Source organism: Penicillium griseofulvum, assembly GCF_001561935.1.
Source record: "Penicillium griseofulvum strain PG3 chromosome Unknown contig_11, whole genome shotgun sequence".
NCBI classification, from domain to species: Eukaryota; Fungi; Ascomycota; class Eurotiomycetes; order Eurotiales; family Aspergillaceae; genus Penicillium; species Penicillium griseofulvum.
This window is the reverse complement of record NW_024467432.1, coordinates 987,657-1,005,000: the sequence shown is the minus strand read 5'-3', so window position 1 is coordinate 1,005,000 and position 17,344 is coordinate 987,657. Positions and strand designations below refer to the sequence as shown.

The following is a 17,344-nucleotide window of genomic DNA, read 5'->3' as shown; positions in this document are numbered from 1 at the left end:
GTTGTATATATGAGACATCTGGGCTATACAAAGAATCTGCTCAGGCTTCTCATTGTGCGTCTGTGAACCAAGTTTGCTTTTAAAACCATCTCATATTGAATATAGACATAAAATCAAAAGATAAAAAGAACGCAATATAGACATGAGAGCTATGGAGAATTCCCAATATAACGACTACTGAGAATAACTCCATACTATACCCAGCAAGGTGATCATCGATAACACGTGGTATGCAAGTTCACCTAGTTACACAAGCTCTGCCTTTATTTTTCTCAAGGCAGAGACAAGAATAACTTCTTCAGCTTCGGATAGTTAGGCGTACCCAACCCAGTAGCCGGATCCCATCTACACGGTGCGTCAGTAAGAAGTCCATAGTCAATGTAGAAATTTGAACTCACCCTGGAATAGCACTGAAGCCATCCGTATTACATCCAGCACTGGTACCGTTTGTGATATCGTTAAGAACCTCCGGGTGAGCGTAAAGCACGGGGTTCACGAAACCAATAGGGCCCTTGCCCTTGGCCAGACGTTCCTCGTTAATCTACCAAGAGAACCATTAGCACGCAGTAAACAATCTGAATCATAGTTTCTACTTACCAGAGTAAGGACCGAAGCAAACAATGGCGATGACAAGCTAGCGCCATAGAAGTGGTGCAGCTTTCCACCACTGTAAGCGGGGAAAAGGGCACCGTTAGCCGCCACATCAGGATAAGCACGACCAATACGGTTGAAGAGACCCTCGGTCTTGTTAACGTTGACCTCCATCTCGGAGTAGTGCGGATAAGAAAGCTTAGCCTTCTTGAAGTACTTCTCCACGGCTCTCCTTTGATACAAAGGCTGTGGGAAGTAGTTGGAGAAGCCGCCTGCGCTGCTGAAGTTTGCAGCGTCACCACCCAAGTCAGCGTGCATTACGCTCTCGGCATCCTTGATGGTCTGGTCGGCGTAGAGCATAGTGCCTCCGACGGAGGTCACATAGGGGCAGTTTGAGGGGTATTGGGGGTTGAAGATCTTTCCCTCGGGTCCTAGACATCCGTTGGCAGATCCATCGCCGTGGAAGGAGGCAACGCCATAGTCACCAGAGGAGAAGAGGATGGAGTGGCCCTGCAGGCCGAGCTTCAGGAACTCATTGCATTGGCGCTTGGTGTAGGCGACGGGGAGATCGGCTTCTGCTTGTCCGTAGGAGGCGCTGATGACATTGGTGGGCTTGTATACTCCGCATTGAAGCTTGCCTGCTTTTATATGAGCGATCTGATCAATCTGGTTGATGGAAATGGTATGTTACCTTTGTAGCCACCAGGACGCGGGTTGGGGTAGATGGGGTCGATATCAGGGTTGTTGCCTGTTTCACCGAAGGCGCTGTACGTGCAGTAAGACTGGGCTAATTAGCAAAATGAATTTGATATCCGGGATCATATAACTTACACCATCGAGAGCGTCAAGGAAAGTGTTGAAAAGGTTAGTGGTCGCAACCTCTTCAGGTTCGTAAATCTGGTCATCAACCTGGTAAAGAGTCACGGATTGGGGGTAGATAAGCGAATAACTGTCGTCGTTAGCAAAGAACAGAGAAGCAATTTGAGAAAAATCGTCCTTACGCCATGTCAATGTCAATATCCGATTCACCCTGATTCAGCGGGCTGTAATCAGGCACCGAGAAGTTCGCACCATCAATCAAGGCAGGAATAGGATAAGTTCCTTGAGGGATCCAAGGAGCATAGGCTTTATAGTAGAGATCGAGATCCGACTTGGCGAAGTAGTCACCCTGCTCGTAGAGACCAAGCGAGTTGTCCTTGTGTGCCTTTGTGGCATCTGGGATATTGTACAAGGCCTTAATGCAAGCTGGAGTCATCTCAGTTCCGCATTTTTGGAGATCTGCAGGAAGTGACTTCGCCTTCTCAGAGATAACCGCGGATTTGATAGAGTCATCAGCTTGCACTGTGCCCTTGGAATGAACCAAGTGTGACATTCGCTTCTGCTTGGTGCTCTTCTTGACGATGGGACTGAGCTTGACTCCAGGAGTAATATAGTCAATGTGTGCCTGGATGTGCTCGGGGACATGGTACCTAATAAAACCGTCAATCGAAGGGTCCGAAGTAGATAGGAATCAGCGAGAACTTCTGACTTACTCCTCGCAGCCAATCTTTATGCTAGAAGTGCTGGCATGCTCATGCTCGTAGAACTCAGTCTTAAACAAATCCTCTACTTCCTGCATATAAGCATCAAAAGCTAACCATCCCTTGTTATCGGAGTGTACAATCCGGGACTCATGAATCCCAGAGGATTCAAGCCATCGACGAACAGAGTCAACGGTGTCTTTTGAAGGAGCGAACATCTCATGAACTTCCTCTGCAGACCAATACTGCCCATATCTGGCAGATTTGGGGTCAGAACTATACAAGTATTAGCGATTGGGATGTAGACCATACAAATACACCCATAAGAGTAACTTACACAGCCATGAGATACTCCTCGCCCTTCTCCAAATTGTTTTGAGTAAGACCAATGCGCACAGGCAGCACAGAATCGCGCTTAATGCGCTCGCCTTTCACCCAATCCACATGTTCGCTTCGCTTTTCATGTAACACATGCTTCACTGGTGCTGGGACAGCCCCAGAAAGAGCCGCGATCGCCAGAGCAACGCAAACTTGACGTACGAGCATGTCGAGAAACAATAGAGCTGTAATAATACCCGGCCATCCTGCTGGGAGGGGGAATTTCCCCCTTGATATACACTTGGGGGTAGCTAACAATTGTATGATTGTAACCCTAATTTCCTCATTTGCGATGGTGAAAAAGCACCAAGCCCGGCAATTAAGCCCGGAAGAGTTGATTGGATATAGCTAGTAGTATCATGGCGTTTGAGACAATAAATCCGGGAATCAACGTCCGGCACTAGAGCTCAATATCCCTAGCGGCGGAGATGTCTACTTCGATATCTCTGTGCGGAATAGCCAAAGAGCGAAGTTGGTAAGTCTGGTAATATAAAATGCAGCCATCGCAATTTCCTTGGCTTATTGTGCCAATGTTGTGGGTCATTGCTTGTTATTGCTTGGTTTTGTTATCTCAGGACGCCGCTAGTTTAGTGAGTACCCCCTCGTTAAGCGGAGCTCCGACGGGGTAAGAATCCATTGATGTGACAGCGGTTCATTTTTGGTTGAATTTGACGAGAAGTCAGGAGATTCAATTGGGGAACAAGCAAAAGTTGCTCAGATATTAGAATCCTTCGTTAAAAAGAAGACGAGCATTGGTTCTAGGAATCCTAAATGTGGCAGGTTAGAGGTCTTAGGGCCGGAGCGCAACCAAAAGGGACATTTCTCGGTATTGAGGTCTCGAAAGGTTGAGAATTTAAGATGTTACTCAAAATATGTGTATAATTTATCTAAATCATAAAGGGAAAAACCTGACATCATCATCATATCGAATATCCAACACAGTGGAAACCAATAGCATCTCTTTTTTTTACGGGGGAGAAGGAAAAGGGGAATAGAGACAAAAGACACCGAAAGACGACAACCAGTAGAACAATCTAGTGGTGGAAGAGACGAGTTCCCTGCTCGACGAAGGTGATGCCGAGCTTCTCGGCAGTCTCGAAGACGGGAGTGTCGTTCTGGCTGCCAGTGGGGGCGGCGATGTACTTGACACCTGAGCGGGCAGCACGGAAGACGTTGTCGATGAAGGGGAACTAGTGAAGATAAATTAGCATTTACCACGAGCAAAAATGTGGGTAAACAAAAGAGATTACTTACGAAGGCATCCGATGAGACAGCGACCTCGCCGAGCTTCTCGAGCCAAGCCTCACGCTCCTCCTGGGTGAAGGGAGCGGGGACCTCCTCGAAGACACGCTCGTACTCGACAGTCTCGGCGTCAGTGCGGGGAGTCTGGCCTGAGCAGAGCAAGTCGATGGCGTTGGACTTGTCAGCACGCTTGGTGCCCTGCTTCCACTTGATGCCGATGACGCGCTCGTGGAAGCGCATCCACCAGTTGTCGGCCTTGTCGCCGGCAAGACGGGTGCAGTGGATACGGCTCTGCTGGCCGGCGCCCAGGCCGATGATCTGGCCGTTCAAGGCGTAGCAGACGGAGTTGGATTGAGTGTACTTGAGCGCAATGGTAGCAACAGTCAAATCACGGAGAGCAGCCTCGGGGAGAGAGGTGCCGTTCTTGGGGGTGATGACGGTGTTGAAGGTCTTGCTAGGGGAGATGACAACGTCGTTGCGGTGCTGGGTCAGCTGGACACCGTACAGAGTGCGGGTCTCCTCGGGGGCTGGGGTGTAGTCCTCGTCCATCTGGAGGACAAGGTACTTGCCGCCCTTCTTCTTGGAAAGGATGGCCAGAGCCTCGGGTTCGTAACCGGCAGCGATGACACCGTCAGACACCTCACGAGAGATGATCTTGGCTGTGGGGACATCGACGATGTCACTGAGGGCGAGAATGTCACCAAAGCTGGACATGCGGTCGGCACCACGGGCACGCGCGTAAGCCTGAGCCAGACCGGAGTTCTCGATACCCTCGATATCGTCCACCATGTAGACCTTGCGCTCCTTCTCGTTCAGGGGCACACCGATAGCAGCACCAGCGGGGGAAACGTGCTTGAAGCTGGCAGCGGCGGGGAAGCCAAGAGCCTGCTTGAGCTCCTTAACCAGAGGCCAAGCATTCAGGGCATCGAGCAGGTTAACGTAGCCAGGGGATCCGTTGAGGACCTTGAAGGGTAGCTGACCCTGAGCCATGTAGGCAGAGGCAGGCTTCTGGTGGGGGTTGGTACCGTAGCGCAGAGAGATCTGCTGCAGACCGTTACCAGCATACTCCTTGCGGAAGAAGCCTGAGATAGCGGAGTCATAGTCGGCAGTCTGCTCGAACGCCTTGAGGGCGTACTGCTTGCGGCTAGCCTCGTTGATCTCACCAGCTTCGAGCTCCTTAAGGAAATCGGAGTAGTCGCGGGGGTCTGACAGGATGGTCACACGCTTGTGGTTCTTGGCCGCAGCGCGGAGAAGAGTCACACCACCAATATCAATCTCCTCCACAGCCTCATCGATAGTGACGTTGACCTTGGCAACGGTCTCCTTGAAGGGGTACAGGTTGCAGACGACGTAGTCAACCTTGGAGATCTTCTGCTCGGCGAGGTCCTTCTCGTCGGACTCGATATCACGGGCGAGGATACCACCGTGCACGGCGGGGTGGAGGGTCTTGACACGGCCACCGAGCATCTCGGGGGCGTGAGTGATGGCGGAGACATCCCTGGGGATAATCGTCAGTGCCTGTGTGTGAATTGATCCTAACGCCTCTTCTTGTAGTTCCTCGCATCATTGACGACAGGTGACTCACTCGACAGGGAATCCAGCCTCACGGATCATCTTAGCGGTACCGCCAGACGCGAGAAGACGAACTTCCTGCTTGACCAGACCCTTGGCCAGGTCAAGCAGACCAGTCTTGTCATAGACGGAGATGATAGCTATTCAATTCGAAAAATAGATATTAGAATTGACCTTGAACAGCTTGAAATAAAATAATATCATAGTCCGGGGAACTAGGCATACCGGACTTTTGTTGAGACATAATGAATCACGGTCGACACTAGAACTGTTAGAGAAGGTCTCCAAACGCAATTGAAACCAATAATGACATACCTAAAACCAAGCGAAGAGGGTATAATGACTAACAGAAGAAAAAGAAGAAGAAATTGGATGACTCGCGGGGTCGGACCGATTACGGCGGAGGGGCTTGATAGCAAAGTTAATTACGTGATCGCCCACCAGCCCCACTGTGGCACCGGCCAATAGAAGGCCCGTAGAATGAAGAAGGTCTTAGCGTGACACGTGATCTTGGAATATATAAGAGATTTCTCAGAAGCGCCATCTTTCTCTTTCTTTTTTTCTTCTTCATGAACAACGCAAAACTCACATTCTACTCAAAAAGCGTTCCTACGAAGATTCGTCTGATGAAGTAAGGAAATCGTATAGAGAATGGAGACCAAGTGCCAACTGGCAAAGGTGTCGATCTTGGGTGCAGTGCCTGCTGACTTCGGTCATGTAGTAGGGATTGCAATGATTGATTCTACATACCAATCAAATAATGAATAATATTGAACTTTTTTTTCTTTTGATATCTTCGCTTGTAATATCTAAAATCTACAGTTTCCTTTCTTGGTAGCGAAAGTCACATCGGAGTCGATTTCTATTACAATTCTTTATCAGAGCCATAAATTATTTCAATATACATAAAACGTTTCATGCCCTCAAATTAGGCCATTCCCCAGTGAAGCCCGAGTGGTCGATCCTGAACGGAGAAAACTCGGGCACTTTTTCGAGCCTCATGGCTTCATGACGTCTCTGGCGCCAGCTCCACTGGCAAGCTGACGGCCAACGTTTCCAAAGCACACACACGCGCAGAAAATGACACTGGCAATCCACGTGCCGACCGCAATGCTCTCCTGTGTGATGCCTGCACCCAGCACACTCTCCAATCCTGTTCCATTCAGCAAACTGGCACCGAATGACGGGCCGGTCGACGCGGGCACAAGCTCTGGCTTAAGGCCAAGAACCGCTGCCATGCCGGTCAAGCCAACGGTGGTCGAAAGGACGAAGCCGGTCGTGGTGCGGTCAATCAGGTACCAGAGAACGGGGTTCGCGAGCGCGAGGGTCAACGATGCTTGTGTGGTAGATTCCCAAGGGAGTTTGCGCTATTAAAGAAAAATCGAGATGTCAGCTTTGTCCCATAGAAGAGAAAAACGCAAAGTGTAGGGAGATGAAACACCTGGCCACTTACCATAGCAAATGCAATTCCGACAAACGCTCCAACGCTGCGAGCAACAGTAACCCAAGATGGGGTACGGTCCTCATTCTCCTCCTCATCGGCATTCGCAAGCTGCGGATCAGACTGCTCAAGCTTGTCTTCACGCCAGCCATCCAACCAAGGAAGCAGATTACCCAGAGCCATACCAGCAAACCCCCAGAAGCCCAAGTACTGCCATGAATCGTAGTAATGAATATTTTCCAGCTTGACAGGTGTAATCCAATGGTTATCATGAAGATGAAGCGTGATAACACCATAAGCAAGACCAAAGCCAAAGAGCAGCACGCTGCTCAACGCCTGTGGCAAGATCACGCCCCGGAACAAGCCCTGACTCAACCGAGAGCGAGTCCTCCGTAGCGCCTTCCGCCGCGGCTCGATGGCTGATTTCTCTGCTGCGCGCTGCAATGGCTCGGGCGGAAACTCTGCCGCTGGACTGTTGGCTTCTGTGCCCCAGGGACTGGACTCGTCGCGGAACCCGTCAAATGCCGTTGGTGAGTAAATTCCGTACAGCGTTGACGCAGTCAAGTTCATCACTGAACCTGTGCGGCTTACGCCCGTTGAGTTCGACGTGGTGTCTGCTTGCGGGTTCAGGTACTCGGCGCCTGTTGACTCGGCCGGTGTTGGGGGCCCGGATGACTCCGTGGAGGCGGGTGTTATCTCGAATGGTCGTCTCGGGCGCGGACGCAGAATCCGCGGCTGTTCGGTCATGATGGATGGGTAAACGGGTTCGAGTGTTGGCAAGGCTCGGATTCTAGGAAAACAGAGGAACAGAGAGTCTCGGATCGCGACAAAAAGCAAACTCTTGATTTTGTTTGTCCCACGTGATTAGGATTCCTATTTTGTAGGTAGAGCTGTAATATATTGTACAATATGTTTGTGCTCTGAGAATGTGTCAGAGGCGAAATGTGTAAATATGGGGAAAGGAGAGAAAGATTGGGGAGCTCGGCATATGACGCTTACCGTCAAAAGAGAAATATAAACTTCCTCGGAGCAATTGGGCAGCAAGGGTTACCTTGCTATTTATCTCAGTGTTAACTGAGGTTAAATTGAGGTTGAGGAAAAAGATGAAAAAGTACAAGATGAGGTCAACAGATTTGTGCCTTAGGAATCCGCTTGTTGTTGGCCACCACACCACTCTGTATCCACTCTTGAGACCGAACACCCGTGACTCGTATGAGCTTTTAAGTATAAAAATATTCGAGATTGTAGAGCTGTGTAAAGAAACAATCCAAAATGGAAGTGGACAGATGTATAAAAAGGAGGAGAAAGAGGGGAATTATCACATGCAGTGTACATCGGAGTAGTACTAGCCACTTATATCAAGGGCATGGGTGAAATTGACTTGAAATACAACCATTCCGAAATGGAATGATACGCCTAGAGAACAGGGGAACAAAAGAAACAGTAGATCGTGATACACAAGATTCCATAAACAAAACGCCAACCCTATTAGTCTTCCATCACATCGTCTCCATACCCTTCCCCGCGTAGACCAGCTAGGCCCCTCGGAGCAGGGGACGAAGCTTCATGTCGTGCGTAACCATTGGCGCCTTCATAGGCAGAGGAATTTTCATCACCCTCCACGTCATCTTCGTCGTCCTGATCGTCAGAGAAATCCCCTTCCTCATCGGGTCGGAGAGGGGCACCTCCATCATCTTCTTCACCAGAGACTTCGCCAAGGAGTTCGCGGTCGAGATCGTCCAGCTCCCCCTCCATGTAGTCATCGGGACCGTGCTCCGGGTCCCAGGTTGGGGTACCCATAGCTGATGGCACAGCTGCCAGACCATCAGGATGGCTGTGATTGCCCTTAGCCTGAGACGCTGGGGCTTTCTTGGTCGTGCTAGGAGTGCCTGTTACACCCATAGACTTCCGCTTGGCAGCAGCACTGGGACGAGGACGTGGACGGGCTCGGTTATTGGAGCTTCGAACATCAGCTTCCAGGGCGGCCTTGGCCTGGTATCGCTCCTCCCGCTCCCTCTTGCGATCCTTTTTGGGGCCATTGGCTTCGGTATAATCCCAGCGATCGAGTCGGCGGGCAGCTTTTCGCACTACAGAAAGAAAGACGCTTGCACATTCTCCAAAGTCATCCTCTTCCTCCGGGTTCGGGAAGAGACCACCCTTGCCCCACGAGGTTTCTTCGTCATCTGTATCGTAGCCCTCGGGAAGACCCTGAAGCAAGCGACCGTAGCGGGCGAAAGGAATCTCACTTTCCCGTTTGGCACGGAGAACGCGATATGCGTTTGATTTACGTTTAGCCAGCAAATAGTCAATTCTCTGACGGCGATTTTGCTCAACGGCTATTTGGTGCTGTGTGAGTGGGCGCATCCGACGCATAGTGGGCGCTGAAGAAAGCGAAGGCTCAGTAATGAATCGGTTAAGAACTGGATGGTTGGGGCCTGGAGGAGCGGGGGAAGCATCAGGAGTGTGTTCCATCCTCGTTTTCAATATGAGTCGCTGTTGGCCAACGGCTCGGTTAAGTGATGACTCCCGCTTGGCCTGTTTAGGGCGCGGACGAGAGTGACCAGGGGTCATATCATCCTCGTCATCATCCAAGCTGCGTTTAGCGGAAGGGTGGAGAGGGGTTGACATAGCAGAGCCCCGGCCTCCCATGCCAGAGTAGTCTCCTGCGAATGATTCCTCGTCAAATCCGTATTCTGCGGTGAAGAAGTTAGCTTTCCGACGTTGAAATATGATAGCTATTCCAAATTCCGAGCTCACCTTTCTTGGGTCGCTTGGGAATGCGCGGCAATGGTTCCTCTTCTTCCAGGATACCTACGCCAAATGTCAGTTAGCTTATTTTCAACAGTGGTCAGAACTAGACACGTACGCTTGCGTTCTAGTCTTTTGGACTCCCCGTATTCCAGTTCCTCAGGCGTATCCACGTTCTCCTCACTGGCTTGTTCCTCAGTCAGAATGTCAAAGGGAGGCACTTTCAAAGGAAGACCCTCAGTACCCTCTCCTTCCACACCCGGACCAAACGGATTGTTCAGAGCAGCCTCGCGACTAAAGTCACTCTCTAGATACCACCACATCAGCCAAAGGAACGCCCTAGCGCGACTTTGGCTGCTAAGAGTAGATCTCATGACCAGGTCGAAAAAGTCTCGGGGAGGAAAGAAGTGTGTCTCCGACACTTTGGGAGCGTACTGCGCCAGAACGAAAATCAGGTTCACTGGGTTGGTTCGAGGTATATTTTGTCGCTTGATCTTTTCCAACGTATTCGGTTGGTCTACATCCTCTGAGGCGCCCTTGAGAATGGACTTGAGACGAGGAGCATCCTGCAGCTGCTTGTAGGCATTCGAATCCTGATGCGCCTGTAGCGAGGGGATCGAGTGGTAGGTTCGGAGTTGAGCACGCATTTCTGGGAAGACTAGAAAGGACAATATCAATTAGCAGGAGGTAAATGAAGTTCTGGGCATAGCTGTAGGCGTACAATTCAGGGTAGTGTTCATGCGACCGAAATTGACCAGCAGACAGACCATAGCCATATTGATAGCCGCGGGTTTGTCATTTTGCAGTTTATCCTTCAGAATCTTGCTGGTCTTGCTACTTCGGGCCATTGCATTGATGTAGACATCCGCGAAGTCCATTCCCTTCTGTCCGTCAGGATACCGCGTAAAAACGGGCGTTTTGTCCTCAAAGACCAGCTTCAGAAATTGGTACTGGATATCTTTGCGCCATAGAGGTATGCCATCATCTTTCTTCAGGTGTCGAATCTTGTTGCCGGAGTAGACAGAGCCAATTGTGCCGTTTGCTTGCCGCCTTGTACCGACCGTCGCGCTGGCGGTCATGCCGTGAGATTCATCCGCAGCTTCGGACACCGCGAAGGACTCGTCCATCATGCTATTCTCGAAATCGGCCATTTTTTGGGGTTGTTGGAACCGATAGCAGGTTCGCGATCAGATTCTGGGAGAATCGCAGGTTGTAAAGTTAAGATGCCCCCTAGGAGGCGGCCGATGAAAGAGGCAGGAGTAGAGGGGAAGAGAAACGAGAAGTGAAAGGATAAAAGTGAAAAGGAATGCCAAGTAAAAAAAGGGAAAAGAGAAAATGAAGTCCAAAGCCGGAAAATCGAGGAAGAAAGCAGAGCCGAACCCATGAAGGTATAGCTGGTGTGATATCTACCCGTATCAGAGACATTGTAAGCACGCGTTTTAATATATGTCTAAGTCTATTGCCACGCACTTTGGTACAAAGTACGTACATAGTACTTTATATATATTAACAAATTAATAGTGCATTTATAATCTAGATGAACCCTATAATTGGATACATTTACAGGGATTAATCCTACGGACTTGGTCAAATATAATTGGAAACACTTTTTCGAAATTGCATTGGATATGATAACTTTCCTTCTCGTGGCCATCTCAGGGCCCCTTGGTTCATTTCCTCCATTCGAACCCGAGAATTCATAAGTATACCCATTCTTCCGGCGACAGCATCCTCCGAGGTCCGAGAAAAATGATCAGAATAGACAAGGAAATGAAGCAAAGTGCTCCTATTCGGAGACAGCCTCCACGGACCTGAAAGCAGAGGACATGCGGTTGCAGGTCAAGCCAACGCCATACAGAATGCAAAGAATACCATTTTTTTGTTTCGAAACACAGCCGCGCCGTGAGGTGAAACGGCGAGATAACCAGTATCCGAAAAAGCCCGGAGAAAGAAAGCGCACGTTTTTGGTTTCGAGAATCGACTGCAGAACGCACGAGGGCAGTAACAGAAACAAATGTCCGCCATGAGATACCGACGCTGTAAAAAGTCTATGCTGCACATGATGAATGCAGCCATAACAACACCGAGAAATAATGCGAAGAGAAAAAGAAAACTTTTCGAGATGATGAAAAGTCATCAATCTCCGCTCGGCGCACGCGCGTCACTCGAACGTGTCCCCATTGGGGATGCTCGAACATAAGGGGTATCTGACGAGAGCGGACATAGGAAAAAAAAAGACAACGCATTCTATGATGTTCATGCAGTTTCGATCACAGATTGCCCGAAGAGAGAACTGGTGCCTCCCAGGAGCAAGAAAAGAAGACCGGACTGCGCGAATGCCTCGCATCCAGACAGGCAATATTGAAAAGCCATGAATAGAACAGCTAGAAGAGGCAAGAGAAGAACAACAAAGGAAACCAGATTAAAGCATACGCAAACGGGAAAATATGAATCTAAAAACAAGCATAGGAAAGTCGTGCAGTCATGACAAAGCCGTCCCTGAGAGATAGCACAGGTAGAAAAGAACTCAGGGACTCAATCTGATCGTATCCGTCAACGAGAGACAAAAGAAAATAAAGCAAGGGAGCCAATCAGACCCGAGGGCCTCGTCAAAAGACCACGACTGATTTACCACCAGGAAGATGGGCCGGAGGATCCGGAGGGGTTACCGTAGCTGCCACCGCCGCCGTAGCCAGCACCACCGCCGCCGTAAGCGGGGGCAGCAGCGCCGCCATAGCCGCTACCGCCGTAGGAGGGGGCAGCACCACCAGAGCCACCGTAGCCGCCAGCACCGCCGAAGCCACCACCCATGCCGCCAGGGATACGACGCACATCACGGGTAGCAGCAGCGCCACGGCCACGGCCACCACCGCCACGGCCACGACCACTGCTGAATCCGCTACCTTCACGGGCAATGCTCTCGAGGAAAGGAGGAACCTCCTGGTGAGCCTCCTTCAGGAGCTCGAGCAAGTCACGAACAACACCACGGTTGCCACGGTTGAAGAAAGCAGTGGCGATACCGGTGTTACCGGCACGACCAGTACGACCAATGCGGTGAACGTAGTCGTCAATGTCAGTAGGGAGATCGTAGTTGATGACGTGGGTCACGTTAGGGATATCGAGACCACGAGCAGCAACGGCAGTGGCAACCAGAATAGGGCAGCGACCGTTACGGAAAAGCTCCAGAGCACGCTCACGCTCGCGTTGGGTACGGTCACCGTGAATGGCGGTGGCAGGGAAACGCTGGTTAATGAGGAAATCGGAGAGGGAGTCCGCCATGCGCTTGGTCTCAACGAAAATAAGAGTCAGACCAGTGCTGCCGTGGGTGTGAAGAATGTCCAGCAGGACGGAGCGCTTGTCAGCATCTTCGACATACTCGACCTTCTGGGTGATGTTCTCCGAAGTACTTCCGACACGACCAACGGACAAGAAGATGTAGTCCTTGAGGAAATCACGAGCAAGCATTTGAATATCGCGAGGGAAGGTGGCCGAGAACATGAGTGTCTGACGATCGTTAACACCAGGCATATCCTCACCCTCGACAATGCGGCGAATTTGGGGCTCGAAACCCATGTCCAGCATGCGATCAGCCTCGTCAAGAACGAGGTACTTAATGTTAGCCAGGGAGATACGACCACGCTCAATCAGATCGACCAGACGACCAGGGGTGGCAACGAGGAGATCGCAACCACGCTCGATCTGGCGAAGCTGAGAGCCGATGTCTGCACCACCGTACACGACACAGGGGCGGACCCACGAGCGGTAAGCGAACTTGCGGGCCTCCTCGAAGATCTGAGAGACCAACTCACGAGTGGGAGCAAGAATGAGGGAGGTGGGGTAAGCCTTGCGCTGGCGGCCGTAGCTGAACTGACCACCACCACCACCCTGGACAGGGGCGGCGGAAGGACCGTTCTGGAAAGCCTGAGAAAGGATGGGGAAAAGGAAACCACCAGTCTTTCCGGAACCAGTCTGGGCACAGGCCATAAGATCACGGCCGTTCATGACGATAGGAACGGAGTACTTCTGAACGGGGGTAGGAATGATGTAGCTGGCCAGCTTAATGTTGGCGATCAGGTGGTCGTCCAGAGGAGGGTTAGTGAACTGAGTAACAGGCTCTGGGACATCATTTCCGGAGGCCTCGACGGGGATATCATCGTAGTTGGAGAAGTTGATTCCAGTTTGCTGCTTGGTGGGGTCGTTGGGAACACCGAACAGCTCACGCTCTAGACGAGCATTGGCGGGACCAGGAACGTGCTTGCCATCGCGCCACTGGCCATCGCCTGAGCCACGAGCTTGCGTGGTAGCTCCACCGCCGCTGTAGCCGCCGCTGCTGCCACCACCGTAAGAAGATCCTGGGTTTCCGTAAGCATTCGGATTGAAGGGCCGGAGTTTTCCGTCGGGGGTCCAGCTGGTCATACCATTCGCGGGGCCACGAGGGCTGAAGTTGGGAGCGTTAGCGTTGGCCCAGTTGCCACCAGCGTCACTAGAAAACATAAGATCAGTTGCGGATTCATCAAGTTCGACCTTTTGGGTACCATACCGAGGACCACCGAAGCCAGATCCAGGAGCATCGCCGCTAGCACTGGGGACAGGGCCGGGGGCGGGACCAGAGCCGGGACCACGCTGGCGAAGGTGAGGAGGAATGTAGGCAGCGCGGCCAACAGGGGCGTTACCCTGGGGGGCGTGCTGGGACTCGTTGAGGGAAAGGTTTCCCATGTTCAAACCGTCGGCCATTTTTGCGGTAAATGTCTGTTGCAGGGTGAAAGTTAGAAGCTGGCCTATGACGACCGAAGCAGGTGAAGAATATTGCGTACAGTTTTTTTCTGCTTCACCGGGAAAGATTCGTTCGTCGTAGATAAAGCGCAAGATATCTGAAAAAGATACTTGCAGAGAATAAGAAATCCACGTAAAGTGTACCTTTAAAAACAAGAGAGAGACGGTGAAAAGATCAAATCGCTTTTCTGTTTCACTCGATAAGAAAAAAAAGATCGAGTGGCAAACAAGAAAGCTCAAGAAAACCTCAGAGAAGATGGAAAATGCAAATCTCCCGAATCTAAGAACTCTAGAGAAGAAAAGAGAGAGAGAGAGAGTAGTGAAAAAGGGATGATGGAGAGGGGTTGAATCAAGAGAGAAGAACGGGTGGATGAAGTCTGTGGGAAGGAGGCAACAGAAGTTGGAGAGCTGGGGCGCTGTGTGGCTACTGGGGGTACCTCGAAGTAACCTAAGTTTATAGTGTAACGTCCCGCCTAAATGAAGTACTGATCAGGTACTTACCGCCACTGAAGAAATTTCTACTCGCCAGTTGCTGCTCGCGGGCGGTCTGGACGCCTTGCCTGACTAAGACAAGAGGCGACCCACTCGGTAATCTTTTTGATCTGACTGGATGATTTTCCGCAGTCCACCAAACTATATCACCACCTACGTGACAGTAGCATTTATCAAGTTATGATGATGAGAAGTCATCATGGAATTTCAGGAATTTAGGCACCGAAGGGGGGAAAGTACCAAAATAATGTATAATTGATCTAACATCTCTTATGCACCGTACTGTTCTTTTTTCTCTTGCTGTTGCTGTTGCTGCTGGCCTCGCCGACGGGAAATCAAGATACCCACAACGGCGACCAGGACAAAGAAAATCATGGCCGGCTGTAGGGAGTAAGATGGCGTGGCGGAATCGGTGGCATCGGGAGTCACGGGAAGCTTGTCGATGACACCCGGCTCTTGGGCGAGTTCTTTATATATCCATTGGATCATCAGCCCTTCCGACCAGCAGGAGAGAAAACATCGCGCAGACAGTCACCTGTCTAGAGCTCATCGCGGCTACCTTTGTCCTCGGTCTCGGGCTCAACTTCGAGCTCACCACTCTTCACGATCTTAACTGCCAGCTTGGGCTTGTCGCCGGAACCCTTGGGAACGTTTTGGATCTTGTCGACAACCTCGTAGCCCTCGAGGACTTCGCCGAAAACGACATGGCGGCCATCGAGCCAACTGCGTAGTTTCAGTTAGTTATTGCGCCAAAAGCATCACTCTGAAGGATACGAACGAGGTGACAGCGGTGGTGATAAAGAACTGAGAGCCGTTGGTGTCCTTGCCAGCGTTGGCCATGCCTAAAAATGGTCAGATGCCTGGGAGGTTGAATCAAAGAGTGAAAACCCTACTCAGTTGACCCTTCTTGGTATGACGCAGCTTGAAGTTCTCATCCTTGAACTTGTTGCCGTAGATGGACTTTCCTCCAGTACCTATACGCACTTAGTATGACGCAATCTAAAATACTTAGGAGAATCACAAACCATCGCCCTTGGTGAAATCACCACCCTGAATCATGAAATCCTTGATGACACGGTGGAAGGTAGAGTCCTGGTAACCAAAGCCCTTCTCGCCAGTAGCCAAAGCGCTAGATGTGGATTAGTATATTGAGAATAGACGTTGGAGACGTTGATATAGCAATTTCACCATACCGGAAGTTCTCAGCGGTCTATATAAACACCAATGTCAGCAATAACCCTCGATTGCTTATTATTGACTATGGGGATATAGTTCAACGAACCTCGGGGACGGTCTTGCCGTACAAGCCCATCACAATGCGACCGAGAGGCTCATCTCCATGCTGAATGTCGAAGTAGACCTGTTACCAAAAATAAGTACCGCGTGCATCTAGACCAAGCTATAACATCAATCACCTTGGAGGTAATCTTAGGGCCACGAGGCTCCTTGGACTGTTCAGCCTGAACCAGCGCAAAGCCGACAGCGAAGACCAAGAAAAGGGAGACAAAAAGATTCCGGAAATACATGCTTGGTAATTGCCACTGCTCTGGTAGGATACAGTGAAAGGGGAAGATGTAGCAATTGAGAGGGGAAGAAGGCCAGCTTGCAATGGCGTGCGGAGAATAGACGTGTTGGTGCCACCTAATTCAGGCACCAAACAACTTCGGAAAAACGTTAACGTTGGCGGAGGATTTCTCCCGGAGTTCAACGAGAGCACCAAGTGACGGCTCCATACGATTGTCAGAACACCAGCCAGCAAACACAGGTCAAGATGGTACGATACCCAGCGTCTAAATGTAATACCTTTTTTTTTCCAAAGAAACTCCGCTAATACCTCTTAGGTTTTCATTCTTGGTGTCAACTTCCCCGAGCGGAACCTGCTCAAGGCAAGCCCAGCCCTCACGATTGCGCCCGCAACTTCGATATCCCAACCCAATTGATCCTCAACTAACGTGCACTGGGCACAACAGAAATCCCTCGAGACCTTCTTCGGAATCGGTGGCAACACCTCTGGCCGCCTCATGGCCCGCTTCAACATCCACCCGACCTGCCGCGTCGGCGAGCTGGCCAACAAGCAGGTCCTCGACCTCACAGCCGTGCTGTCTGATATGAAAATCGAGAACGATCTGCGCAGAGAAGTTCTGAACGATATTAAGCGCATGAAAGAGACCGGAACTTATCGCGGCCGACGTCATGCGCTCGGCTTGCCTGTGAGGGGACAGAGGACACGGACTCAGGTGGGTTTCCCTTTTCCACCTCGTGCTCTCTTGATATATCAATTTGCCCTGTTATATCTCGAAAGATACTATTAGTGCTCATGACTAACGGAATTTCAATAGATCAAAACTCCTGTCAAGTTGAACCGCATGGAGCGCAGACTATAAACTTGGTGATGTTTTGTTCAATTGTTACTTTTATGGGATTGTCTCAATATTTTGCGTGAGAGGCATGGATTTGGCGTTTTATTGATTCCTGGCACTCGACCTTTGCCAGTTTGTATGTGAATGGAACCCCTCTGTGGATGTATTATAGGCTAGACATAAACCTGAGGTGAATGGAAGCTTCAAAACAACATTATATGTACGGC

The 17,344-nt window shown here is 50.6% G+C and overlaps 7 protein-coding genes across 7 annotated transcripts; 1 reads left to right on the top strand and 6 right to left on the bottom strand.

Moving 5' to 3' along the window:
- Positions 1-272: 272 nt before the first annotated feature.
- On the bottom strand, positions 273-2,657 carry PGRI_088950 (S53 family peptidase; the record flags this gene model as incomplete). The annotated part of the gene is made up of 8 exons (XM_040796609.1): positions 273-345; positions 399-541; positions 598-1,229; positions 1,283-1,373; positions 1,423-1,540; positions 1,593-2,060; positions 2,124-2,387; positions 2,449-2,657. The coding sequence occupies 8 exons, from the start codon at positions 2,655-2,657 to the stop codon at positions 273-275; spliced, it is 1,998 nt and encodes a 665-aa protein (XP_040651147.1).
- An 866-nt stretch (positions 2,658-3,523) lies between these two features.
- On the bottom strand, positions 3,524-5,547 carry PGRI_088940 (phosphoribosylaminoimidazolecarboxamide formyltransferase/IMP cyclohydrolase; the record flags this gene model as incomplete). The annotated part of the gene is made up of 4 exons (XM_040796608.1): positions 3,524-3,679; positions 3,744-5,229; positions 5,317-5,443; positions 5,529-5,547. 4 exons carry the CDS (start codon positions 5,545-5,547, stop codon positions 3,524-3,526), a joined length of 1,788 nt encoding a protein of 595 aa, XP_040651146.1.
- Positions 5,548-6,301: 754 nt separating this feature from the next.
- On the bottom strand, positions 6,302-7,491 carry PGRI_088930 (INSIG family protein; the record flags this gene model as incomplete). Its single annotated transcript, XM_040796607.1, has 2 exons — positions 6,302-6,670; positions 6,757-7,491. The coding sequence occupies 2 exons, from the start codon at positions 7,489-7,491 to the stop codon at positions 6,302-6,304; spliced, it is 1,104 nt and encodes a 367-aa protein (XP_040651145.1).
- A 741-nt stretch (positions 7,492-8,232) lies between these two features.
- Positions 8,233-10,643, bottom strand: PGRI_088920 (uncharacterized protein; the record flags this gene model as incomplete). The annotated part of the gene is made up of 4 exons (XM_040796606.1): positions 8,233-9,437; positions 9,502-9,555; positions 9,611-10,150; positions 10,214-10,643. The coding sequence occupies 4 exons, from the start codon at positions 10,641-10,643 to the stop codon at positions 8,233-8,235; spliced, it is 2,229 nt and encodes a 742-aa protein (XP_040651144.1).
- Positions 10,644-12,120: 1,477 nt separating this feature from the next.
- PGRI_088910 (DEAD/DEAH box helicase) lies at positions 12,121-14,226 on the bottom strand (the record flags this gene model as incomplete). Its single annotated transcript, XM_040796605.1, has 1 exon — positions 12,121-14,226. The coding sequence occupies one exon, from the start codon at positions 14,224-14,226 to the stop codon at positions 12,121-12,123; it is 2,106 nt and encodes a 701-aa protein (XP_040651143.1).
- Positions 14,227-15,027: 801 nt separating this feature from the next.
- PGRI_088900 (peptidylprolyl isomerase) lies at positions 15,028-16,283 on the bottom strand (the record flags this gene model as incomplete). The annotated part of the gene is made up of 8 exons (XM_040796604.1): positions 15,028-15,224; positions 15,317-15,480; positions 15,536-15,599; positions 15,651-15,731; positions 15,783-15,886; positions 15,951-15,967; positions 16,040-16,117; positions 16,173-16,283. 8 exons carry the CDS (start codon positions 16,281-16,283, stop codon positions 15,028-15,030), a joined length of 816 nt encoding a protein of 271 aa, XP_040651142.1.
- Positions 16,284-16,528: 245 nt separating this feature from the next.
- PGRI_088890 (mitochondrial 37S ribosomal protein uS13m) lies at positions 16,529-17,141 on the top strand (the record flags this gene model as incomplete). Its single annotated transcript, XM_040796603.1, has 3 exons — positions 16,529-16,531; positions 16,728-16,994; positions 17,097-17,141. The coding sequence occupies 3 exons, from the start codon at positions 16,529-16,531 to the stop codon at positions 17,139-17,141; spliced, it is 315 nt and encodes a 104-aa protein (XP_040651141.1).
- Positions 17,142-17,344: the final 203 nt, after the last annotated feature.